At 41.4% G+C, this 22,683-nt stretch overlaps 1 protein-coding gene across 8 annotated transcripts in view; it reads right to left on the reverse strand.

Annotated features, from left to right (window-relative positions):
- The window catches only part of fat1a (FAT atypical cadherin 1a), a 90,805-nt gene that overhangs the window by 46,153 nt on the left and 21,969 nt on the right, over window positions 1-22,683 (reverse strand). For all 8 annotated transcript variants that reach the window (XR_004501557.2, XR_013490759.1, XM_033624378.2 and 5 more), the window contains exons 3-4: window positions 19,521-19,835; window positions 5,282-5,343 (exon numbers count right to left, since the gene is read on the reverse strand). Coding sequence is in view for 6 of the 8 variants with exons in the window: in XM_033624378.2 (XP_033480269.2) it covers window positions 5,282-5,343; window positions 19,521-19,835 (377 nt within the window). In the remaining 2 variants the exon portion in view is untranslated. The remainder of the gene's footprint in view (window positions 1-5,281; window positions 5,344-19,520; window positions 19,836-22,683) is intronic.

The raw sequence follows: 22,683 nt of genomic DNA on the forward strand, positions 1-22,683 counted from the left end.
ACAGTATAATGAATGAATCCTGTCAAATACTTTGTCATGAAGTGCTCCACAGAGTGTGCTTCCTCCCTGACTGAAACTGTCTTGATGTTGTAAAAAGGGGGACTTTTTCAGATCTACAAATACAACTCTCTGAGTCTTGTAAGGCAGAATTCTCCAGCAGGGAAATAAAAGACTAAATTGGATTTTAAATATATTTTTTTATCCCTACTAGACAGGGAGAGTGCGGGACTTTAATAGCAGCAATTGTGGTCCCCTGGTTGTGTGGCTGCTCTGTTGGAACCACTTTTGTCTGTAAGGAGCAGCGTTACACCGCTGAGCCTGTCAGACTCGTGGGACCTGCTTTAGCCAAATAATTGAGATTTAATAAGCTAATTTTATGTACAAAGGTGCACTGTCACAATTTAGGGGTATTTTAGGCCATCCTTTAGTATCAGCTCTAATGCACACAGCGATGTAACTACCAGATCGCCTTGGAAATGAAATAATTATAGCCAAATTAGCAAGAGAGATATTATCATATTTTCTTATATAATACTAGATCCACTGTTGCCCCTGGAGAGTCACTAGCTAGGGCTGATGTATTCAGGTAAACACGCTTTGTTCATCTGAAGGCTGTTAAGGTGAACCCAAAAGTTTGCTAATCTGAAATAACATTTAATTTGTTTGCCTGTGATCATGATAACAGTAGCTTGTATGGCTGCTACACGAACAACCCACCAGAGCTAATTATTTTTAATTAGCTGCACCTCTTCATGGTAGCACCAGCTGCACTGACTCCACTGCCGTGTGTCAAACTTGCAAACAAATATTTTGCACTGCTAATAAACATTAAGTCTTACTGCACTCCACTAAAGGCTGGGGGCTTTTTTAAAACCCCAGACGTGCTCAGTATAAAAGACGATGTCGCCACAACTGCATCGTTAATGGGGCCCTAATTTAAATCATGACATCAAGCATTACTGGTGGCGTGCTAACACTTTGTAATTTGTGCCACGGTTTAACACTCCACCGTGTCTTCGGACATTTGAGAGCACAGTTTGAGGAGTTTAATCAAAAGCAAAGAGCCACAGGCTGACCTAAACAAACACAATTTTCATAGAGTCCCAGAAAAAGCGCTGCCGACTGGGCGCTGGCAGAGATGTGAGCATTTCTAGCTCCGAGCTGCAAAATACTGTAGAAAGGCAGAACAAATGCCACAGTCATTTAAAACCATCTGCTAAGTGCTTCACTAAAAACAGTCAGGAGTCCAAGGCCAGGAACACACCATTTGGTGCTGTAGTTTCAATTACTAAAGTAATGTGTTTTTGTTTGTCTCGCAGTGTCTGCAGCTGTCCGTAGTACTCGTACGAGCAGAATTAATGAAATGGAATTACAAGAAACTCAGTGTGAATATCTCTCTCATGGAGGATGTGTTACGTTGGATGCGGCGCCCATCCTGTGCTGCTTAATGAACATTTCCATTATGATCACATGGGTTTTAGCCTCCTGTATGAAGGTGTAGTGCCTGATATCACTGATTATATAACATAATTTGATGAGAAACATCAAGTATAGAAATAAAATGTCCCAGCACAGCATCCCAACATCACTGCAGTGTGTGTATATCTGTGTGCATGAACACTATAGCTACCCAGAGATTCATCACCACACGCGTCTCTTTGGAACATTTTCATTAAAAGCCTTTGTTTGATAATTAGAGAAACCACACAAAAGACAGAGAAGTTACACCAGAGGGAGGGTGTCTCACTGCATCAGTATAGCACTGCTGTGAAGTGAGGGGATCTGAGCCAAGCCATTATGTTCTGATTATCTATTGCAAAACTTTCAGCTTTTTCTGACTGACCATATGGAAGTACTGTTGTTTTAATGCATTCAGTGTTATTTACACAAACACTGGGAGTCAGGACAAACTCTGTTTCCACTAGGCCTGGGCAGTATCACAGTATTATGGTGTACCAGGGTATTTGGAAATCCTGACGGTATGATTTTCAATACCATCATAAATAAAGGCGTTCTTCTTTCTATTAAACTCATAGTATGTAGTGCACAGCATGCAGCACCAGAGGTCAGTCTACAGTCCCTACTGGTGGACAGGCAGCTGAGGTGACACCGAGGGGGAGGAAGGGATAAGTTACAGGACTGTAAACAGCAGCCCAGCAATGGTACGGACATTTTGTTTGGTTTTTTTTTACCAAAACCGGAGCTGGTGATTGTTACAACAGTGGACTAACTAACCAGATAACTAAAAAGAGTAACTAAGACAGTTTGGGTTAGTTTTATTTTGTTTCTAATGAGTATGAAGGAAGTGTGTTTTACAATGAGTTAACGAGGCAATTATGCCAGTCTTAGTTCTGTGACGAAAAGAAACGACTATTACAAAGGTGCACAGTGGTATTTCTCGGTTTAAGGTGGGAGATACTATTTTTGTTAAGACTTTGTGAGTTTCTATTGTGTATTTAGTCGTCTGTAAAAGCTGAGAGAGCTTGCAGAAAGTGGCGAACTCACCGTAACTCATCATATACGTATGGAAAGTTGGATACCGCCCAAGCCTAGTTTCCACTGCAGGAACTTCGCCTCGGGAACTCATGTTGGTCAGGAGCCTCATCAAAAGTGTTTTGCTCAGTTCTAAGTTCTTCAGATGAATTGGAAACCCAAACAGTAAGGCTCAAAGGGTAATTTTAGTTTCTACTATACTTTACTTGTTGAGTGTCGTCCCTTTAGCTTAAGAGTGTCTCGAGCTACTAGTGGAAACAAACAACGCATAAACTTGATTCAAAATGTAATTATATATCTACACTGTTTTGTGGCTGAATGTTGTGTCAGTTGATTAAATGGTCAACAGCATATTGAGCAACACAAAGTGACTGTCAGTGGTAGACTCATCATTGAAATCATTTCTTAAGAAGAAACACTCACTGGTTACAGCTCCTCATGTGTGATTGTTCTATAATGTAGAGTGAATGTGTTTGGGTTTTGGAGTGCTGGTTGCACAAAGCAAACAATTTAAAATGCTTGTTCTGTTTTTTTCATTTGTTTGCTTGTTAGTTTTACACTTTTTGACATTTATAAAATAATTGATTGATCAGGGAAATAGACTCAGTAGGATCTAACTTCCAAGTCAAATAAGCCACACTGGTAGCCTGTCCAGTTACCCTGTGTGTTGCCAGCTGCATGCTGGGATAGGCTCCAGACAACAGATGTGAATGGCCCATTCACCTTTGCATTTCCATTAAAATGTTCTCTCTCTTCAGTCCCAGGCCTGAATCCTAAGCATGTCCTGGCATGTCCCACTTTTGCTATTTACCCAGCCCCCTCCTTCCTGGGATGGAGGCCTCTCATCCTGCCGCTAGAGCCCACACTCAGACCATCAGGAGCAGCGTTGCCTTTTCTGAAATTCCCCCACTGCCTTTCTGCCTTTAGCTCCCTCTCTTGCTTTCACACACAGGCACACGACGACTACCAACCCCCATCCTTCTCATCATAAAAGCTGAAGGCCCCCTGTGCTCCCTCCACCTCCTCTTGGCATTTGGTGCAAACAATGCTGACACAGCCCCCACCCTAATTGCTCCACATGTTCCACATGGCCCCACATGTTTCGTTTCTTCTCCTACAACAAGTTCGCACAAAAACTTCAACACCGGGTAGGTCTTCAATTTGAATTGTTCTGCCAGCACGCAGCTCACACACAAAGGCATGTGTGCACACATATATATTCTCCTGAGTCATGATTATCCCTCAATTAGCTGCCCCGAGGATACACTGAGGTGTGTGTGTGTGTGTGTGTGTGTGTGTGTGTGGGGGGGGGGGGGCAAATTGTAGGGTTAAGGGATCTGTGCTGCCTCATGAATGTTTGGCCCAATAAAGAGTTTCCTGCTGGATTCCCAATAACCACTGACCAACACACACAAACTTCTTAAGTTGCCATGGTTACACAGCTCTTTCCAGCCTGTGTTCACTCAGCCACTTTCTACCTATTTAGGTCAAAAGTTACTTGCTTTAAATTATCCCTCCAACTCATATTCAAATGAAATAGGACCGTGAGAGAGCGGCTTTTTATTAGTTATTCTTCAGAAAAATGTTCTTTGTGCTCTGGATTTACAGTGTCTGATATGATCGAGAGCTCAAGCAATAAACATTATAAAGAAAAGCACGAATATTAGCATGAAGGGAATAGGCGTGTTGAATTTGGCGTAACATTAAAGCCAACCAGAGTTTAAACTGAGTCTTTAATGTGGTTATTAAATGTCTGTCTGGAGGCATTTTGTCAAATGAGACACATTAACAAAACTCAGGCGGGAATTTGCTTTTTTCAAACAGACACAGAGACTTTGAATGAGACACCAATTCCAACATAGTAATTCAACAGCTTTCAACCACATGTTGGAAGTAGCAATTCTATGTCTCCTGCAAACCACCAGAGGAGCTTTGGGTTTGAATGGAACCTTTTTCTGACCTTGATGCTCAGTTTTTGTCACAAAATCAACAGGTGTAGCACAAAATATTACTTTTTATTGTTTTTCTCCATCAGCCTTTTTATTTAATTTCACTAATCAGCAAAGCATTTTCTTAAAAGAACCCAGTCTTCCCTCATTCCCCACTTCCATCCCTATCATTTACTCTCAGTCCCATAATGCAATTAGTGCAGTGGAATGTACAATCAGAGTATGAAATACAACACTGCTCTGGCACCAGATGCACCAGCATTAACCGTCACCCAGTGATCACTGAATTGTGTAACTTCTAACAATAATTAAAAGGCGTCCAATCTGCTGCCTGTCAGCACCGGAAACACAATTAAAGCAGCTATTATCAACCTCTGTTCTGTGGCGAGGAAGAGGGAGCGAAGCATCAGGAGAGAACAGAGCCCAGCTCAATTAAAACCCACAAGTTTAGACATTGGCCTTTTGGTCTGACAACAGCTTCCTGTCCCAGCTTGCTCCATCCACGAGACGGAACAGTGGGAAAGAACAAAGGGAACAGTCTCCGAGATCTCCCACACGCCTCCCGCCTCTCCTTCCGACCTCGTCCGGAAATCAGTACAAGGTGAAATTATTCCGAAAGGACCCTTCTTGAATATACAAGACTTGTTTTTGTTGGCAGTGTGTGGAGCTCAGCCAGAGTTGGCTAGATATGCCAAACATCAGAGACAGAAAATCTTTTGTTTTTAAAGATGTCTGATTATCATGTTGTTCATTATTTTATACATGACTCTGAGTGGCTGACACCGACCTGTCTCCAACTTTTAATTTAGAGTTCAAATTTGACAAAATGAAGTGCTTACCTCAAGAATGTGCTCGTCTTGCTGCTCCCTGTCCAGCTTTCTTGAAGTTGTTGTAACCAGACCTGTCGGAGACATCAATAGTAACATTAATTATACAGATATAAAATTAATTACATAAAGCACCAACCAAGGAAATCATTTTTTCATAACGAAGTGATGAGAAAATCATAAACTAATTATCGCTGAAAATGCTGGACCAGTGGCCAACACATAAGTGGGCCAGCCAAAATGAGCATATTGCAGATAAATCTGTATCACTGTATATGTCAGACAATAAGGACCATCTCCCAGTCTGTCTATCAGATACTGTAGCACTGAAATGTTTATTTTTCACCTGTAAATGTTCCACTCAGAACAAATCTTGCTCATTTAACTGACAAATATTGATACTGACATCAAATATCAGGTACAAGTAGGCTTTATTTTTCCAGTAGGCTTTCTTTTCAGAAAACACCCAGACAGTGAAACAATACCCAGTTACTAAAACTCTACAATACCAAACCTTCCACTCACTGCCTGGTGACATAATCTGAACCCTGCTGTTTATCTCATCACCCGTGAGTTAGGAGTTTGCATCTGGAGGAGCGCTCTCCCAGTAGGTCTTCCCTGGTTTTGGTTAAACCAGCTGGCAGACAGCCCACCACACTGCCTTATACTTGTGAAATATCACAAAGGTCTGCAAACAGCAGCATAGCCTTGACACCCTGCTTTTAATCCTTCCGCAAGCTGAATAAATAGAGAACCAGTCAGACATTGCCCCCAGTCCTCAGCACTCTTTGAAACACAGAAAAGGCAACTTCAGAAAAGATCCTGCTGCCAGTTGAAATGTTCCTTGGGTCTTTTTGAGCTTTTTGATGTCTTGTGACATCAGTCACACAGAGGACTTAAACCAAGCTTTGACAAAAATAAAAATAAAACATGTTTGAGTCTTGAGTTCATGGCTAATCCAATTCTGAATCACATTCACAAACAAGGGAAGATGGTAGAAGCAAAGGGGGGAAGGATAACGCTACATGGCTATGTTATAAGCAGAGTTCTGTTCTCACTACCAATGTAATTGCAACTTTGCAGAGACACTGAGTGTAGAGTAGACATGCCAACTTCAACCGCACCAGAGCTGTCTGCTTGCCACACTGCGCCTGATTAGCATAAAGCAAAGGATTTCCGAAACCCAAACCCATCAATGGCACATATGCCTGCAACGAGAATAGCAGGCCACAACTTACAGGTCCTGAAATAGCCCTCCCTCAGCACTGCAATTGAGGCATATGAGCGAGGCGCTTTTGCTCCCCCCATTTTTTATCTTCTCCTTCTTAGGCTTTATTTAATCTTCACAGTGAGCTGCAAAGACACACGTCTGCTGATATTCAGTTGGAAAAAAACAGAAAACACCAAACGCTTCCTGTAGGTGCAAACTCATTTGTTTTGCACTGCGTACTAAACACGGCTTCAAACTGATGGGCAAATAATTCAAATGTTAATTTACACTCGTAAAAAAATCTCACCTTTTGCAGGTGCAAATAAGAACGAAAAAGATTTCATTAACACAAAGACAAAATCTGCCACTTCCATCATCCTTACCACTTTTAAATACACCCCCTCAGTAGAAAAGAGGTGATACTGACAACTCAAGTTAAGTTTAGTAAATTCAAATGACCTGCAGGAATTGTTCTTTGCAGTGTTGCATAGTGTCTGCAAGAAAGTTTGCAGAGGATCAGCATGGGTTACATGAGTTAGTGAGCTGTAGATTATTACTGTCAAAGCTAATAGTTCTGCTGTGCCACATCAAAACAGACCGCGTTGACTAATTATTCATGTGCTTTAGCAAGGCTGGAGCTGATGGATGATAATGTTTTTAAGCTCCCCTGTGTGCTGTGTTAGGTAACTCCTCTCTTTGTACATGTATTATAGAGCAGAATACAGATGACAGCATTAACCACACCGAGTCTGCGTCTCTGATTTATAATTCCTCTGCAAATCAGCTGCCTAATCAAAGCCTGGCCAGGTATAACAACAGATACAGTGTTCGTAATGTAGGCAGAATGCTCTCAGTATGGAAGCACAGTGCTGCTACATCAGCAAAACTAATGAAATCACAAAACAACTGGCCTTAAGCCCACTCTGGAAAATATAAATGTGTTTTGTTTTTAGTTTTGCCTCCCTAAAGATTTTAGAGAAGTCCCATTTTACAATTATAATTTACACCTTGTCATGGCAACAGCAGGTTCACCGGGAGATCACTGGGTGCCTTTTGTTTGTGGGTACACATGTGCAAGAATCTTGTACACAAATTAGCACTGCTACCTCCAGCTGAAACTAGGGAAGGGAAATCTGGAGAGAGTGCACTAACAAGAAGGAAAGTAATGCTAAACAGGAAGTGAAAAGTTATTTGGTCCTTTTTTTCACTGTTGTTTCTTGCTAAAGTAAAAATAGCAACAGCAAACCTCAGGTACTGAGCACACTCAGATTTCATGTACTACACCCTGCTGGAATTTCTTTGTCCAGAGAAGCAACACAATTGGCAAGGTGTCATAAATGTCAAGCGTGTTTGATAAATATGGGATGTCTTCCAGATACAGTTGTGAATCTGGCAGAGCAGCGGAGTGCCAACTCCTTCACAGCAGGGCAGCGACATTTTCTGCCAAACTGTGTATTCTTAATACACATCTCGACTGCAACAGACCATCCATCATGTAGTGAGCATCTGCCTTAAATCTTATGATCTGTCCCAGGTTCCTCTTTTCAATCGCATAAAGTCTGTCCCGCAGGTGTACTCAGTTGTCTGGAGCTGAAACTAGCGGAGCGTGTTAGCGGAGTAGAGCGCTGAGAATTTCTGGTCCTCGCTTACGAAGCTGTTCGTGCCCTTCGCTCCTGCTCAATATTGCTCTGCATTCAACTCAGATTGCACCCCACTCCATGAAAAATCGCTCGGCGCTCGCTCAGTTTCCTTTTGGAAGTTCTTTGTAAACTCCATCGTCGAGCTTGTAGCAGTCAATTTTTGACAGAAAGTAGCGTGTGCACAATTCACGGATACATTCAAATGCATTTTAAAAATGCATGTTATAAGGACCTCGAGATAAAAGGTCTTCATTGTCACTGCTGCCATAAACTGTTGTCTGAAGATTGCTTCGACCTGGACGCTGTAGAACCTCCTACTGAACCACTCTATGTGCTGTTTGTTGTCGTCCATCACTGTTGAATGTTTTGTGTGTTTTGTATGAATCCTAGCTGCAAACCAATTTCCCTGAAAGGAGCAATAAAGATACTTTGAGCTTCTCGGCTGGGCATCTTCGAACTCACGGTGTGAGTGGTACCGGAGGGAAATTAGAGAGGGATGGAGCTGAGATAAGTGGAGACACTCCAACTTTTTAAAAGAATCCACTCTGTGCTTCATCCAAAATCCTTCCACTCACACTCCGCTCACATGCTCTGGCAACTAGTAATGACTTTCACTGTTGATCAATCTTGTTTTCCCTATTTACAAATCAATGTTTTGGTCTAGAAAATACTAGAAACTTGTTAGAAGTGACCTGAAACCGAATAAGGACATCTATTCAGTTTACTCTCACTGGAACTAGTTATTGTCTTGCATTTTTCTCTGCTAAGTTGACTTTAAACGTTTGACCAATTCTCAAAATAGCTGCAGATATTTTTCAGTCGATAAGCTGATTGATTAATTCACTTACTTTTTCAGCTCTATAATAGCTCAGTGGTTTTGGGGCACAGCCTCTTGGTGAAATAGTTTGAACCACAAACTCAACTGTACTGCTCTCTCACATTTTTTAACTATTTTAGAATTTTAATGGTGCATTAAACCAACATCCACTTCAAGATGTAGAGATGTCTGGGCGTAGAATCATCTGAAATGCAAAAAAGAAGTAGAAGAAAAAGTACTGCATTACTGTGGATGAGTAAAGCTATTTCGATGCATGTTGTGTTGTGGCTTAAACTGCTTTTGTTTGCTTCTGTTCCATTTTTGTCTGACATGCTGCCAGCTCGCTGCCAGATCTCTGACCACAGGACTTGCCGCCCACTCTAATATCCAAGCACTGATCTCACTTCTGGAAACAACTTGTTTCTAAAAAATCCTAACTATTTAAAATCCAACTCTATTCAAACTTATCCTGCAGGTCCGATCACTCAGAGAGAAGCTTTCCTGGCACTGGTGTTTCAGCGTATGAAGGTTCATATCTCTCTGTCTCTACCTAAACGTTAAGGAACTGTAAAATGATTGCTTGGTAAGCCAGAGCTCACCAGAGAAGTCTGCACTTCCAACCCACAGCCTTTGTCACAACACACACACACACTCACAAAAGCCATCCTCAGGCGTGGGCTGAGCTGGGCCGACAGTAATTATAGCCATGCTGTTTTGAGAGGGGGAGAAAAACAACAGCAAAGCAGCGGTGGCACTCTCAACCATGTCCTTGAGCGCTACAACCACTGCTCCAAAATGGAGGCCTGGAGGGAGTTAAGGAGTCCAGCACATTGTTGGGCCGGTTCAGACCCGGGCACTGCTGCTGTGATTAGCAGTCTTTAGAGTGACACACATATTTATGTCACACACATTTAGCTGTAACTCCAGACAATCGGGAATGTGCTGGGTGTCTGCAGTGGCTGGACTTGTTGTGCAGTTTTAAAGTCCTTGAGATATTTAGTATTGTTTATGGACTGACAGTATGCTGTGAAAACTCATTATTTAAATGCTTGCTATTTTTCTCGCGTGTGAGGAAAATAATGAACACACTGCAACATTTCTTACCCTGAAACCCAACGTTCAACCCCAGACAGCTATATCAATATTCGCAGCCTTATTATGAGCTAAGTGTCTGCCAACCGAGCCTAAAACAACACTGTGAAAAGTATCGGTTCAGATGATGCCATCTATACTCTCAAATGAAAACAGTGGGAGACCAACATCCAAAGCCACTGTGGGAGTTTAAGAAGGGATTGGTGCCTTAACGTAGGTGCTGTTTGTCGCTTTCTTTACAACCGAGTCTTCAAAATAGTGTTGAACAAGAGCCACTGACTGTTCTCTTTTACTGAGAAGGAAAGCAATGCTTGGCATGCCATTTCAATGGCAGCATAACGTCCTATTCTGTTGTCCAGAAACACACAGAATTCGACAAATGCAATAAAGGGAGGCCATGTAAGCTACTGCAAACACATTCATACATACAGACGGTCTTTGTGGAAATGAGTAAAAGGCATGTAGTGGGGAAGCGCTGCTTGCATTAGGATTGAGATATCTCAGCACCTAACAGCTGCGAGGCTTATTTGTAATCTGAAAAAGACAAGCACGTCATGGAAGACTTGGAGCTATGGGGGATTCAGGTTCCCAAGTGCTGCTGAAAGTGAATGTTATGGGGAGTTGTGTAAATGTGCGAGATGCTTGGAAGCAGTGGAGGTACCATAGTGCTTGCTGGTAGTTCTGACTTGTGTCAGTTCTGATATGTACACATGACTAATGGGAGGTATTAAAGACGAGGCATTACAGACAGTAACAGTAAGAGACTGTGGGGAGAGAACTATGCATGTTGACAGCGCAGGAGATTATTTGGTTTTAATACATATTTTTACATATCTTGTTTGACTGAATGATTTTCCCTCCTTCTTTTTAGACTTTGGTCACTGGATATCTGTCAAATTAAATTGTAAACTACTTAAGTAGTTTAGTTGCGGTCACGTCATAAGAATACATCTAACCACCTGTCAATCAAATACTCACCACTGAGTATAATAAAAAGTTAAGGTTTGAATTAGTTAGATCTACAAGGGCACATAATTGATACAAAATATAATCTTTGGCAACAATCTGCAGAACTCACATGGACAGAGACCACACATGCACAATTTTCACTGGGTGAGTCCTTTGACAGATATGTGTGTGTATATAATAATGCCTTGGTCTCCTTGAAATACACACACTTGGATTTTGTTTATTTTAAAGCCTGACTGGTCCCGCAAGCACCAAGGCTGGGAATTACATTTTGTGGTGAAATTTATTCCCATCGCCACAACAGGCAGATTCACTCTCTCAGGCAAAGTAAATCTGCACAATTTTTTCACATTGAGTTGTGTCTCGATGGTGCTGACCTCTGAGGAAAGGAACAGCTGGAGATGTTATTGTAGCTTATTGACTGTGTTGCACCATCCACTGTATCTAACTAGCTCTGTTAGACTATTATCTGCTACACAAAAAAAGGAATGCTTTGAAGACAGTTAATGGTACAAATAAGTATTTAGAAATAACTTATTGTCCCCGAGCTGACAGACCTGCTAACTGACAGTTAGAGAGCTTGTTAGCTGCGACAGCTTAACTTGCCTTTCAATAACTCTCTTTACTGAATATAATGACGTACAACCCCAAGAAGAAAATGCCCTGGGGGAGTTAACCTCATTGTTGAGAAAATACGAAGAAGCTTGGAGAGATACTGTGACTGACTAATGCTAGTATGGTCCTGGCTCATTAGCCGGTTAGCAGTTTGCTTGCCAGCTACAGCTCTTAACCATCTAGGTTTGCAAGAAGTCCAGGTTTTCCCACACGTTCATTTATTAGTGGCGGCCCACCACAATATCAGCATGTGCCACTACATATTGATTTTCTATTTTTGGAGCTGGACCGTTCATTAAAAGCACTGTCGGAATATTAATACCGTTCAGCTATTCAGAATACCACACTCGTTTGGAGTGCAGAGCACACTGTGGGCACAGACGGAGCAGCAGAACTGTTGAAGAGTAGAATGATCTATTTGCGAACAGTGCAAAACACAACAGTGCTCTCATTTTTGTGTTGGCCTGCATTTTTCCCTGGGGTCAAGCACTGGGTCTGTTTTCGCTCGCCTCTGCAGCAGCTGCACCTCTTATCTTACCTTGGTGCAGGAACTTCGCCTCAATGATGGTCATTTCCAGGCATATTTTAGGATGACTGAGGGGCAGTATAGCTCATTGGGCCGTATAGCCCTGGGTATCCAGCAGCCCCTACCGCTAATTTCTCTTCCATTGTTTACCCACTGTAAACTTGTTGTCGTGACCACCACAGAAGCCCCGCCTCTCAAGTCACCCAATTGGACAATGGGAAAAAAGTGGAAATGACATGGGCTGCTTTTCCGGTCTGAATTGAAGTTTTTTCAACTCAAAGAGCTCAGAGTGCTTTGGCAAAAATGGCAGGCACCTAGAGCACAAAAATGTGAGGCACATCGCGATGCAAAAAAACGCAAGCAAAAAAGCTTCATTCTCGTTAAAACAATTACAAAAAGCCGCCTCCAGCTACTAAAATGCTTTCTGTGTGATCAGGGCCTTAAGGTGTGACCAGGTCTCTACAAGGTACCACATACCTGTCCCCTGTAGGTCCCATATGAGTGGGACCTACAGGGGACAGCATACTAAGAATACAAAATACAGTCCAATGTGTTGCTGCCTACAAATTTGCACACACTGTTGTCTACACATTGTAGCTTTGCACTTTTACACCTTCCACATTTAAAGTGATTAAGTTTATGGTTCACTTGAGTCGGTGAGGCATTATGATGTGCACCTGCAAGAGCAACCAGGTCCATTAACCGAGGTGCCTTAGAGCACTTCCACATTTACCCTTGAGCAGGAAGATTTAAAACCTTCAAACTAAAACACTGCACATTCTTATTCCACTGTGTAGTGACACTGTAACGTCAGCAACAGTGTTTAATCTGTAAGCTTTGGTTTACCTCACTCAACCTACTTGTAACAGTGACAAGTGTTGTGACAGATCGCTGTCACTACAGCATCTTGACAATAGCCTCTGTGCACCCACACAGGTTTGCCCTTGTCAAATAAGAATGCCAGCAAATCAGCCAATCAAAAGTCTAATTAAAATGTGTCACTTGATCTGTGTGGATGACACAAACTGTTGTCACGGTTACTATGCTTCAGTTCACACAGAAAGAACAAGCTTACTAGGTCAGGTCTTGTTTTTTTCTTGCTTTTAGGTCATGAGGTGGGTCACCCTGCGCATAATGGTTTGGCTTCACTTTGAACTGAATAAATCACAGTTCTCCTATGGTGCTTTTATTAAGTTGAGAGTTGAGTAAATGTTTACATATCCCTCCTTAATCGTGGGAATTTAAGGAAGGCCTTTGATTAAAATTTCAGCTCCATGTTCACAGTTTCAATTAAAACTTTGGACACCCACAATGCCAAGATGTGGCATTCTTTACTTTTTAAAGAGCGAATCAATGGTATATTTTCAAAAAGACATCACACCGCAAAGGTCCCAGGTTAGATGTGTTCTGAAGATATTTAAACTGAATCTAAGCCAACTAAGCCACCATGACCACTCTGAAGTTTCAAGAGGACAATCAGCCATTTTTCATTTCCATATGTTCTTCTCCCAATGTCTCTTGAGAGCTGTAACAATTCTTTGGCTGCCAAATCACCGGAAACATCAGGAAGTTGTTGGAAGTATCCATTTCCTATTTCACTTCCCCTGATAGTGGTGGGGCTTTGGTAACCCACTGATAACACCGGTGTGTGTTTTCTTCCTCAAACAGAGAAGGCGTTACTGAAAGTTGATATGTGCACCACAAAGAGCGGATGATTCGCAGCGGCAGTCCCAGTGGCTGTTTTCCCTTACCTTTTCATTCAACCCTGGGGATGACAAATGCACATAAAACCTGTCCAAGGTAGACAAGCTTGCCAAAGAATTACCCACGGCACTCCTTTTCAATTGATGACAATGAGCTGCTGGCTGCAGGCGAAGAAAAGGATGGGCCAAAATTGTTCAATACCAGAATTCACCTGGGAGTATATTCCTTTATTTGGATTGAATCACTGGAATGAAAGCTGCCATTTAAGGGCAGCCACAATCAGGTAGAGACAGCTATATCTCATTAAAGGCAAGCTCTTGTCCAATATAACAACACAACTGTCTGGTGACGAATGCAGACAGGCGCCATCATTACAGGGTGGAGTTTTCTACGGGCTTTAGGCGCTCTGAGCACATATCTCGTACATCAGATCACCACAGATTAGTGATACCATGTTCTGAAAAGTCAATAGACAACACTGGGACAATTAGAGAAACTTTAGAAAGTACTAATACTACACAGGGAAAGGAAAAATAGGTACAAGAGGAAGTAATGAGCATTCAGCAAGATAAGATAGCTATCGTAGTGATCTTTGCTCCAGCACTCTCTCCCCTTAGCTTAGATATGAAAAACTTCCTGTGTGTGTGTGTGTGTGTGTGTGTGTGTGTGTGTTCTGAGTACATGTTCTGCTTGATTGACCTTTCCTAACACATGCGTGTTCTGGCATAAGAGCTCTGTTCAAAGTCCAGCAAGTCGTAGCACGGTAACAGCGTTTCTGAGAGGAGAGAGAGTGATTCACCAGGTAATGAACGCTGTTCACTCTCCCACAGAAAAGGTGGGCACTCATGTCAACCTCAGATGAACTAGCTCAGCGCTCTGACAACTCCTTTATGAGGGAAAATAAGTGGGCTGGATGTCTCAAGTGCTGTATGTGCGGACAAACCATCCTCATTCTATTTTGTGCCCAGTCAGTACTGGGCAGTAATGGTTAACTAGTAATGCATTACAGTGACAAAACAAAGACAAAACAAAAATATGAAAACTCTATCAGGAGCTGAGCCTTGTCAAAATAAATCAAAACCTATATGACTGGACCATGTGGGAATTTAATTTGAAAGGACAGACACAGGAAGTGGCCACGCTCAGTAGTCAGGAGTCAAGCTAATTTCCAGGGCTGGTACCTGTGGTTATTCCACAGGCTAGTTAATATCATGTCAGGCAGGAAATCCAAAGTGTGGGATCATTTTGAGAAGGTGAAGGACGAACCCAAGATGATATGTAAACTCATCTTCATTGGTCGACTACAAACATGACGTATCATCTGAAACATGGAAGTAGCTACATGCCCATTAGCCACTTAACACAATCATTACTGCTTTGCCGACAGCGTCATTAACAGGCGGCTCGCTCAGTGTGTGACGTGCACTTGTAGATAAAATATAGGCCTATATTAATGAAGGTTCATTAGTACGGTTTGTATTTCTCTGTAATGTAGCACAGTGTTAACAATGTTACTGATACTATTCTTTCTCATACCTTCAACTCAAACCCTTGTGTTGCCCCGCCCAAAATATATCATTTAATAATTACATTAATAGAGATTATCCTTACATTCACTCAAAGGGCGCACATGAGAAGCATGGCGTTAGAGGAGAAAGAATGTAAGTAATACATCAATTTTGTGAGGTGTATGGAAAAAGTAATAAGTAGTTTAACAACTGTTGGCAGGGAGTAATGAGTAATTTACTTTTGAAAAGAGTAACGAGTAATGAGTAATTAATAAAAAATTTAAGTAATGAGCAAAACACTGCGCCCAAGTAATAAACAACGTTTGATCTACACATTTCACACAGAGCACACATGAATATCTATCTGATTGTCTCACAATATCCTGTTGTGTTCTGTTGACAACCAGCCTGTGAGTCTCTATCCAGGGAATACAATTCTCCTCAGCTGCCAAATCAAGGCCTGGAACAACCATGGTCATGTCTGTGGGTGGGATGAGATCTGTGCCATCACAAACTGAGCACTGGTCCATCTTTTAAATATCTCAGCCCCAAACAGCATTATTCAAATTCACTGATCTCATACTGATTTAGAACACATAATTTATATCCAGCTGACTGGCACAATTCTCACCCCACGCGGCTCTGCCTCCTTTTCTCTCTCTCTCTCTGTTCCAATCCCCTCAAAAGCAAGGCTATATCAAAACGTCAAGTTCTAAGCTCTTAGACATTGGGACTGCAGTAGTGTCTGCGAGAGAGAAGAGCTGGCCTTGCACTTTAATGACAAACTAAAGTCAGAGAACAGCCAAAACAGCAGGACTTGTTTACTTGGCAGAAATAAAGCAGGCCTAAGCCTTTCATCCTGGGCTTTACTGAGCCAATGTGGGTCTGTGCGGAAAAAGGGCACCCAACGCCACCCAAGGCGTCAAAGTGAAGCCTTCATATGTGTTTGAAGCTTGACAGGCTGCTTGGAAAGCTGCACAGAGCTATAGCCTATGATAGAGGGCTAGCTAGTTAGCGTGGAACACATGCACGGTCCAAAACCCACACACAAAACATAGGCCTTAACGTCTTTTCCTTTTTCCCACCCCTTTGTGGATCTTTGTAGATATGCCAAGGGCCTATGCTTCCAATGCAATTTTAGAACATATAATTACAGAGACTTACATGTTGTAAATTTAAACATTTTCAAAAACCTGTAATATGCGGTGAGAATGCCATATTGAGTTGATAATGTGGAGAGATATCAGGCCTATTTTCATCTCATTTAATACCACAGATATAGAAAATAAAATAGAATTTGTAATCGTTCTTCAAGACATTCAGTCCAATCCTGAGCTAAAAACACTGGCTAGTTAAACATGTTGCTGTCATTTTAACTAGCGCTCTGCATAAATCACTGTCCTCTCCAGTAGGCAGCTACACTCGGCTCCCTGTTTTCTCTTGTTTTTTTTCCTCTCCCCACCCACCTGTCTACCTCCACTCTCTGCTGCAATCTTCAAAAACAGAGAAGAAAGAAAATCAAAGCAAAATAGCAGTGATTTAATGAAGTTTTCTTTATCCAAACCACTCTTTGTTGAACCTGACGCAAGGGGCTCTGGTGTCCCACCGATAAAAGTTTTAGCATGCTTTGATATGCATGAATGGGTCTTATCCTTATGCTTCAGTGTCCTCTGTAAAAACCAGTTTTCTTTTTTTTTTTTTTAAAGAGCAACGCAAAGATACAGCCAATTCTACTGTAAAGAGGTTCTGCCCACAGACAGCTTGACCATAAGCTTCATAAAAACTCAGTAATCCTATGGGTGGCACATAATTATTTCAGATATGTGGGCTAAGAAGACTTTCAACTGCTGAATAAGTGAGTGCGTTTACGAAAATCTCGAAACAATGGATCAGGAAAACTATGTATGCCATAAATTCAAAGATTATTTTACTGTGAATGCATCATTTTCAACGGGAAGAGAGATAAATACACAGTCTTGTGTCGTAAACACCAAAAGGCAAAGGCATTCAGCTGAAGATCAGCTGCTTCAGTGTAAACATTCCTTTCCAGCTACGGTCCCATATTATCACAGGTTACTCGTCCATAGAAAGGGGGAAAAAAAGGAGAATATATCTGGAAGACCCATGATTGCAAAGATATTTTTTTCACAGCTCAAAGTCTGCATACATTGTTAAAACAGCATTATGTATGACTGCGTTTTAGGAAGATAAATATTCGATTTCGCAGCACTTTCCTTTTCCAGCCTCCCAGAGTTCTTATCAGCATATGTAAGCTGATCTTGTCATGCATGCAGACGCAACACCAACCTTATGTGTCCGCATACCTAAGGATCCCACTTTATCATTTATTTTTTTCCTCTTCCTGTCCATTGGGGAGTGCCCAGCATTACTGTGAGGCTTGTTTGGGAGGCACGCTACATGATGAATCCTTATTTGGTCAGAAAATTCACATTGCCACTTCCAACAAAAATAACTCCAGTTTGTTGATGTGACAACCTTGGGAAACAGGACCACACACATCAGTGAGGACGAACTGGAGCAACTGCTTCACTGCCCGGTCCTCATTTCAGTTTAATGAACACTAGCACTTAAAGCACTGAGACACCTGTGTGTAAGCTAGTTAAGGAAGAATAACAAATTCAGTAATTGGCACTTTCAGATGCAGAGTTTAAAGTCTCATTTTGCTACTCTGATTTATGTTAGTCACTAACTGATGTCCTTGGTTTGTTTTATATTTTTTCACTGACTGAGGGAAACGTAACAGCTCTGAGTGGGTTTATACACATGCAGAACAAATTCTTCAATGGAATTACACTTTAATCTGAGTACAGCACAAGACAAAATCTGTCATTTACAGGGAGACTCTGATTGTACATGGAGCTTCACTCTGCACCTTTTACAAGTATTTTCTCTGCTGCTCAACTAAACATAGCTAGCTCCTGCAACTTTAAAAGGACCAAATGAAATATTAATCATCACACCATTTGCAGAGGACCATATGAGAACACACTTTAGAGTGTTAGAGTGGAAAAACCCCTGTAGGCTCAACCCACTCCTGTCCTGGGTTAAAATATTGTGTTCACACTGCTTTTCCTTCTCACTAGAAAAGGAACAGAAACCTCACAAAGGCGCATCAGCTTGTCAGCCATGCAATAGAGTGCTCCAGGGCTGATGTTTTTCTGTAGGCCGACGCGGAAGTTAGCATCGTCAAAAAGCCTATGAGAGCCTATCAGAGTTTGGATTATTGCCAAAAATAAACTCTGAGGCAAACATATGTTTATGACACTTACATGTTTTGTTCAGCAAGATTATCTTCACAATGAGCACCACTTTCATGATTACTGAAGCCTATCACCAGAAGAAGAAAGCTAATATTAGAACATAAAGGAACTACGCTATGTTGACATGACCTACATGTCACCACCATAACAAGACTGGAAAGCTGTGCTCGGAGTGACTCAGGGTTATGACGTTCTGTAGTCTTATTCAGCCACTTGGTTTTAACACATACAGTAGCTTCAAAGTTCACGAGTGGGCTATTTACTGACGTAACATGAAAGTTCCTTAAGCTTGTGTTAACCACAGACCCTATTTCAAGACCCACTGACCTAAAGAACTGGGAACCGTGAGTGGTAAAATGCTAACTAATGTCTGGGTTTTAGGACTCATTCCTGGGATACTCTATATAGTATATTCTTAAATTCTGGCCCCAGGTCTCAAAGGATCATTTAGTATGTAGTCATTGTATACATTTGTCACATTCATGACCTTTAAAGAAGCTGCTGGCTTTAGATGAGGCCAACACATGTAGCATTTCATGTTAAATTTGTGTATGTGTATCAGTCAGTGAGGATATCCCAACTGATCCCTGCTTACATGCAAAGAATAAGATCTGACCTTCACAGTGTGAGACTGTACAACAAGATACTGTTTTTATATCTCATAATTCAGGCATTGGTTAGATAAACAGTCCTGGAAAAGGGCTACCGTTACCCTTTGAGCTGATTTCATTGTGTTGTTAAAAGTTTCTTTCTGAAGGTAGCAGCCATATTCAAGGTTACAATTTGTCCTGGAATACAATATAATCTCATAACTCAGAGCAGGGACTTCCTGCTTTGAGGAAGCAATTTATAGAGACATAAATATCCATCACAGTAACAGCAGTCTTACCTGTCCTGGCATTCACAGCAAAGAAACCCTGGGGATTGCCGCTGGTGATCCTGTAGGTGAGTCTGTCACTGGCCTTGGCGTCTGGATCGACTGCATTGATCTGGATGATTGACACATCTTTAGGGGAGTTCTCCATGACAGAAGGGTAGTAGACAGGTTCTGAGGTCTGCGGCGCATTGTCATTGACGTCCAGCACCTCGATGTAGACCTCGACAAAGGCAGAGAGCGGCACCACACCGCGATCCATCGCATAAACTGTGAGCCAGTAGTGAGGTGTGGTCTCATGGTCCAGCAGTTCTTGTGTTCTGATAATACCTGGAAAATGAGACATAAGCAAACTCTTTAGACTGCATCATGTCGTGGAACAATTTTATGTGCACCACATGCCATGAGCCTCACATCACTGCCTGCACTATCACTGATCTCCGAGATCGATTTCTAGCAGTGAAGAGAACAGAAGCTTGAGCACCAGCTGCGGCTGAACAAGCGGGTATAGGGGTTTGTTGAAGGCACCTTGACTGAAACATGTCAAGGTGGTATATTAACAACAACCAGTCAGTGCTCTCCTGTTTACATTAACTGGCAGGGAAGTTTTTTTTACAGCCATGTGGGGGCTGCAGCCTTCAGCTGAGCAAACAAAAGAGCTTTCAGAGGCCTGTGAGTTGTATAAGTTGACAAAGGTTAATAGAAGAGTGGAGAATGAGTGCATTTGGCAATCTGAAAGAACCAAGGGGGATATATTAAAAATGTCAGACTCACTCAAACAATAAAAGAGTCTGAATGCAGTTATGGTTAAATAGCACAAGGGTGTTTAATGTAAATACGTCCCAATGTACTGAGACAGAAGACCCGAGGTGCAGGCTTTGTATCAACAAGGCAGATTTGAATGTCATACTGTGCTGTGTAATTGGTTTACTGTAAAAGCATTACAGTTCTGCTGGACACAGATATACATGCTTGACCTGTAAACATGACAATCGTCAACACTAGTTCAAATGTCTGAATGACTGAAACTGGTGGGCAGTGTGAATGTTATTTCTGATCGTTCTGAGGAGAAGCTAACAGCAAAGTTCACAGGAGTTAATTTGCTTTAGTGCTTTTCATTCCCACCCGAGCCCACTTGCAAGCACTCACCAGGTGCTCGGTAGGTACATATGAACTGTAGGAAAGGGATAAGTGTGTGTCTGTGTGTGTAAGCTTCCTTATAGGTCAGGAGTTGACAACCTTTGCTATCGAAAGAGCCATTTTTGACCAAAATAATCAAAACAAAATATTTACTTTGACATTTATATGAAGGGAACTCAGCCTATTGAATCTAACTTAGCCTATCAACATCATTAATAGGTCAAATGAGCATTTATTAATATGTTTTACCATAAGGTGGCCACTCTGCAGTGGGCTCTGTATGATTATTCAGTACGTTATCTTTGCAGCATTGGCAGTAAAAGCAAACAAACCCGTCCACACCCCGTTAAATGCCCTATTTCCCGTTTTGGATTTGAAATCCATGGCTAACCAAGCTAGGGAGACTCAAGACTAGCTACTGCTATTGAGGTTTGGCCAAATTTAGAGGAAAAGGTGCCATAGATGAACATTTTAGTTGATGAAATGCTAGAACATTTTTCCTATTTGGTGTATAGGCTACACATTTTTACAGTTAAGATTTATACGATGATAAAAGAAAATTAAACTTGCTCAAAAAATAACCACTATTTATTTACATATTTTTTGTCAAAGCCAGAGGGAGCAACTGGAGAGGGGCGAAAGAGCAGCATGTGGCTCTGGAGCCGCAGGTTGGAAAGTCTATCAATATAGGAGTAGTGGTTTTTCAGTTTGAGGAAGAAGATGTGTGCACGTCTATGCGTTAGTTTCCTTATTAAATGTGTACTTGTAGACTTGGGATTCTTGTTTACTTGAGCATTTCCATTTACCATTGCGTTTATTTGACAACTTTAGTTACTAGTTACTTTGCACAATCAGATTATTAATCCAAAATATAAATCAACTAGTAAATTATGACATATTATCATAGAATAAGTTACCCAGCACTATATAAAGAAATCAAAATGAGCTCCCTCTTTACCAGCTGCAACATCAAAGTGATGTCATCAATAAATAAAATGCAATAAAATCACACTTTATATGTTATTCTTATAGCATAATGAGTACTTTTACTTTTGGTGCCATTAGTATATTTCAATGCTAATACTGTCATACATTAACTTACATAAAATTTGAATGCAGGACTTTTACTTGTAACAGTATTTCCACACTGTGATATTGCTACTTTTACTTGAGGACAATATCTGAGTACTTCGTCCACCACTGCAGACACATAATTCAAACATAACCAGACTACGGTTTCTGTTTTTATTCTATACGAGCACGAAAATGTCACAACATGAACCTGATCCATTGTTTCTGTAAACAAGCAGTGGCTACGCTGTCACTTTTGAGTTGAATATAAAAACTGATGAATGCGAACATTAACATCAGTCTTCATCAATTTCCATCACCTTCAAAACAAAGTCGCTTGCGTTGTTACGTTTCTGATGGCTAAAACACATCACGTCTGACTATCAAACAAAAGCATAAAGTGGGGGAATCAATTAACTGTGAGGCATGTGGATGCCATTATATAGCAGTTACCTTGATTGGTTATTCACTGCAATCACTGTAAACAAACTGATTGACGCTATACAGAGAACATTTCGATACACTTTCCTTTTGTTTTAAAACAGTGGGGGACACAAAACAAAAGCAAAATCCCCAGAGAGTAAAAACTGAAAGAAATGAGCTGCTGATAATGAAACAACACTACATTATTTGGATAACTTGCACATGTGAGGTCCCATTATTTCAACAAGCACCAAATGTAAGGCAGTGGAGGGGAACATAAACACAGAAATATCTTCCAGACAATGGAAACCCTGACAACCTTTATAATAACAACCATTTCCATGTTTATGTTATTGGCGATACCTCTATAGCCTTGACAGTTGCAATGGAGATTTATGGCTATATTTGATTTGGTTATCTGGAACTAATAAAAGTGAATCATGGGACAGGCGCACCCAGGTCATTACCAGGTATAGGTGGTGTCCATTTTCCAGTCTGAATCTATAACGCACTCACTTTTGGCCCAGATAAAGGAGCCTCCACA

This window comes from Epinephelus lanceolatus, chromosome 3, assembly GCF_041903045.1.
Source record: "Epinephelus lanceolatus isolate andai-2023 chromosome 3, ASM4190304v1, whole genome shotgun sequence".
NCBI lineage: Eukaryota > Metazoa > Chordata > Actinopteri > Perciformes > Serranidae > Epinephelus > Epinephelus lanceolatus.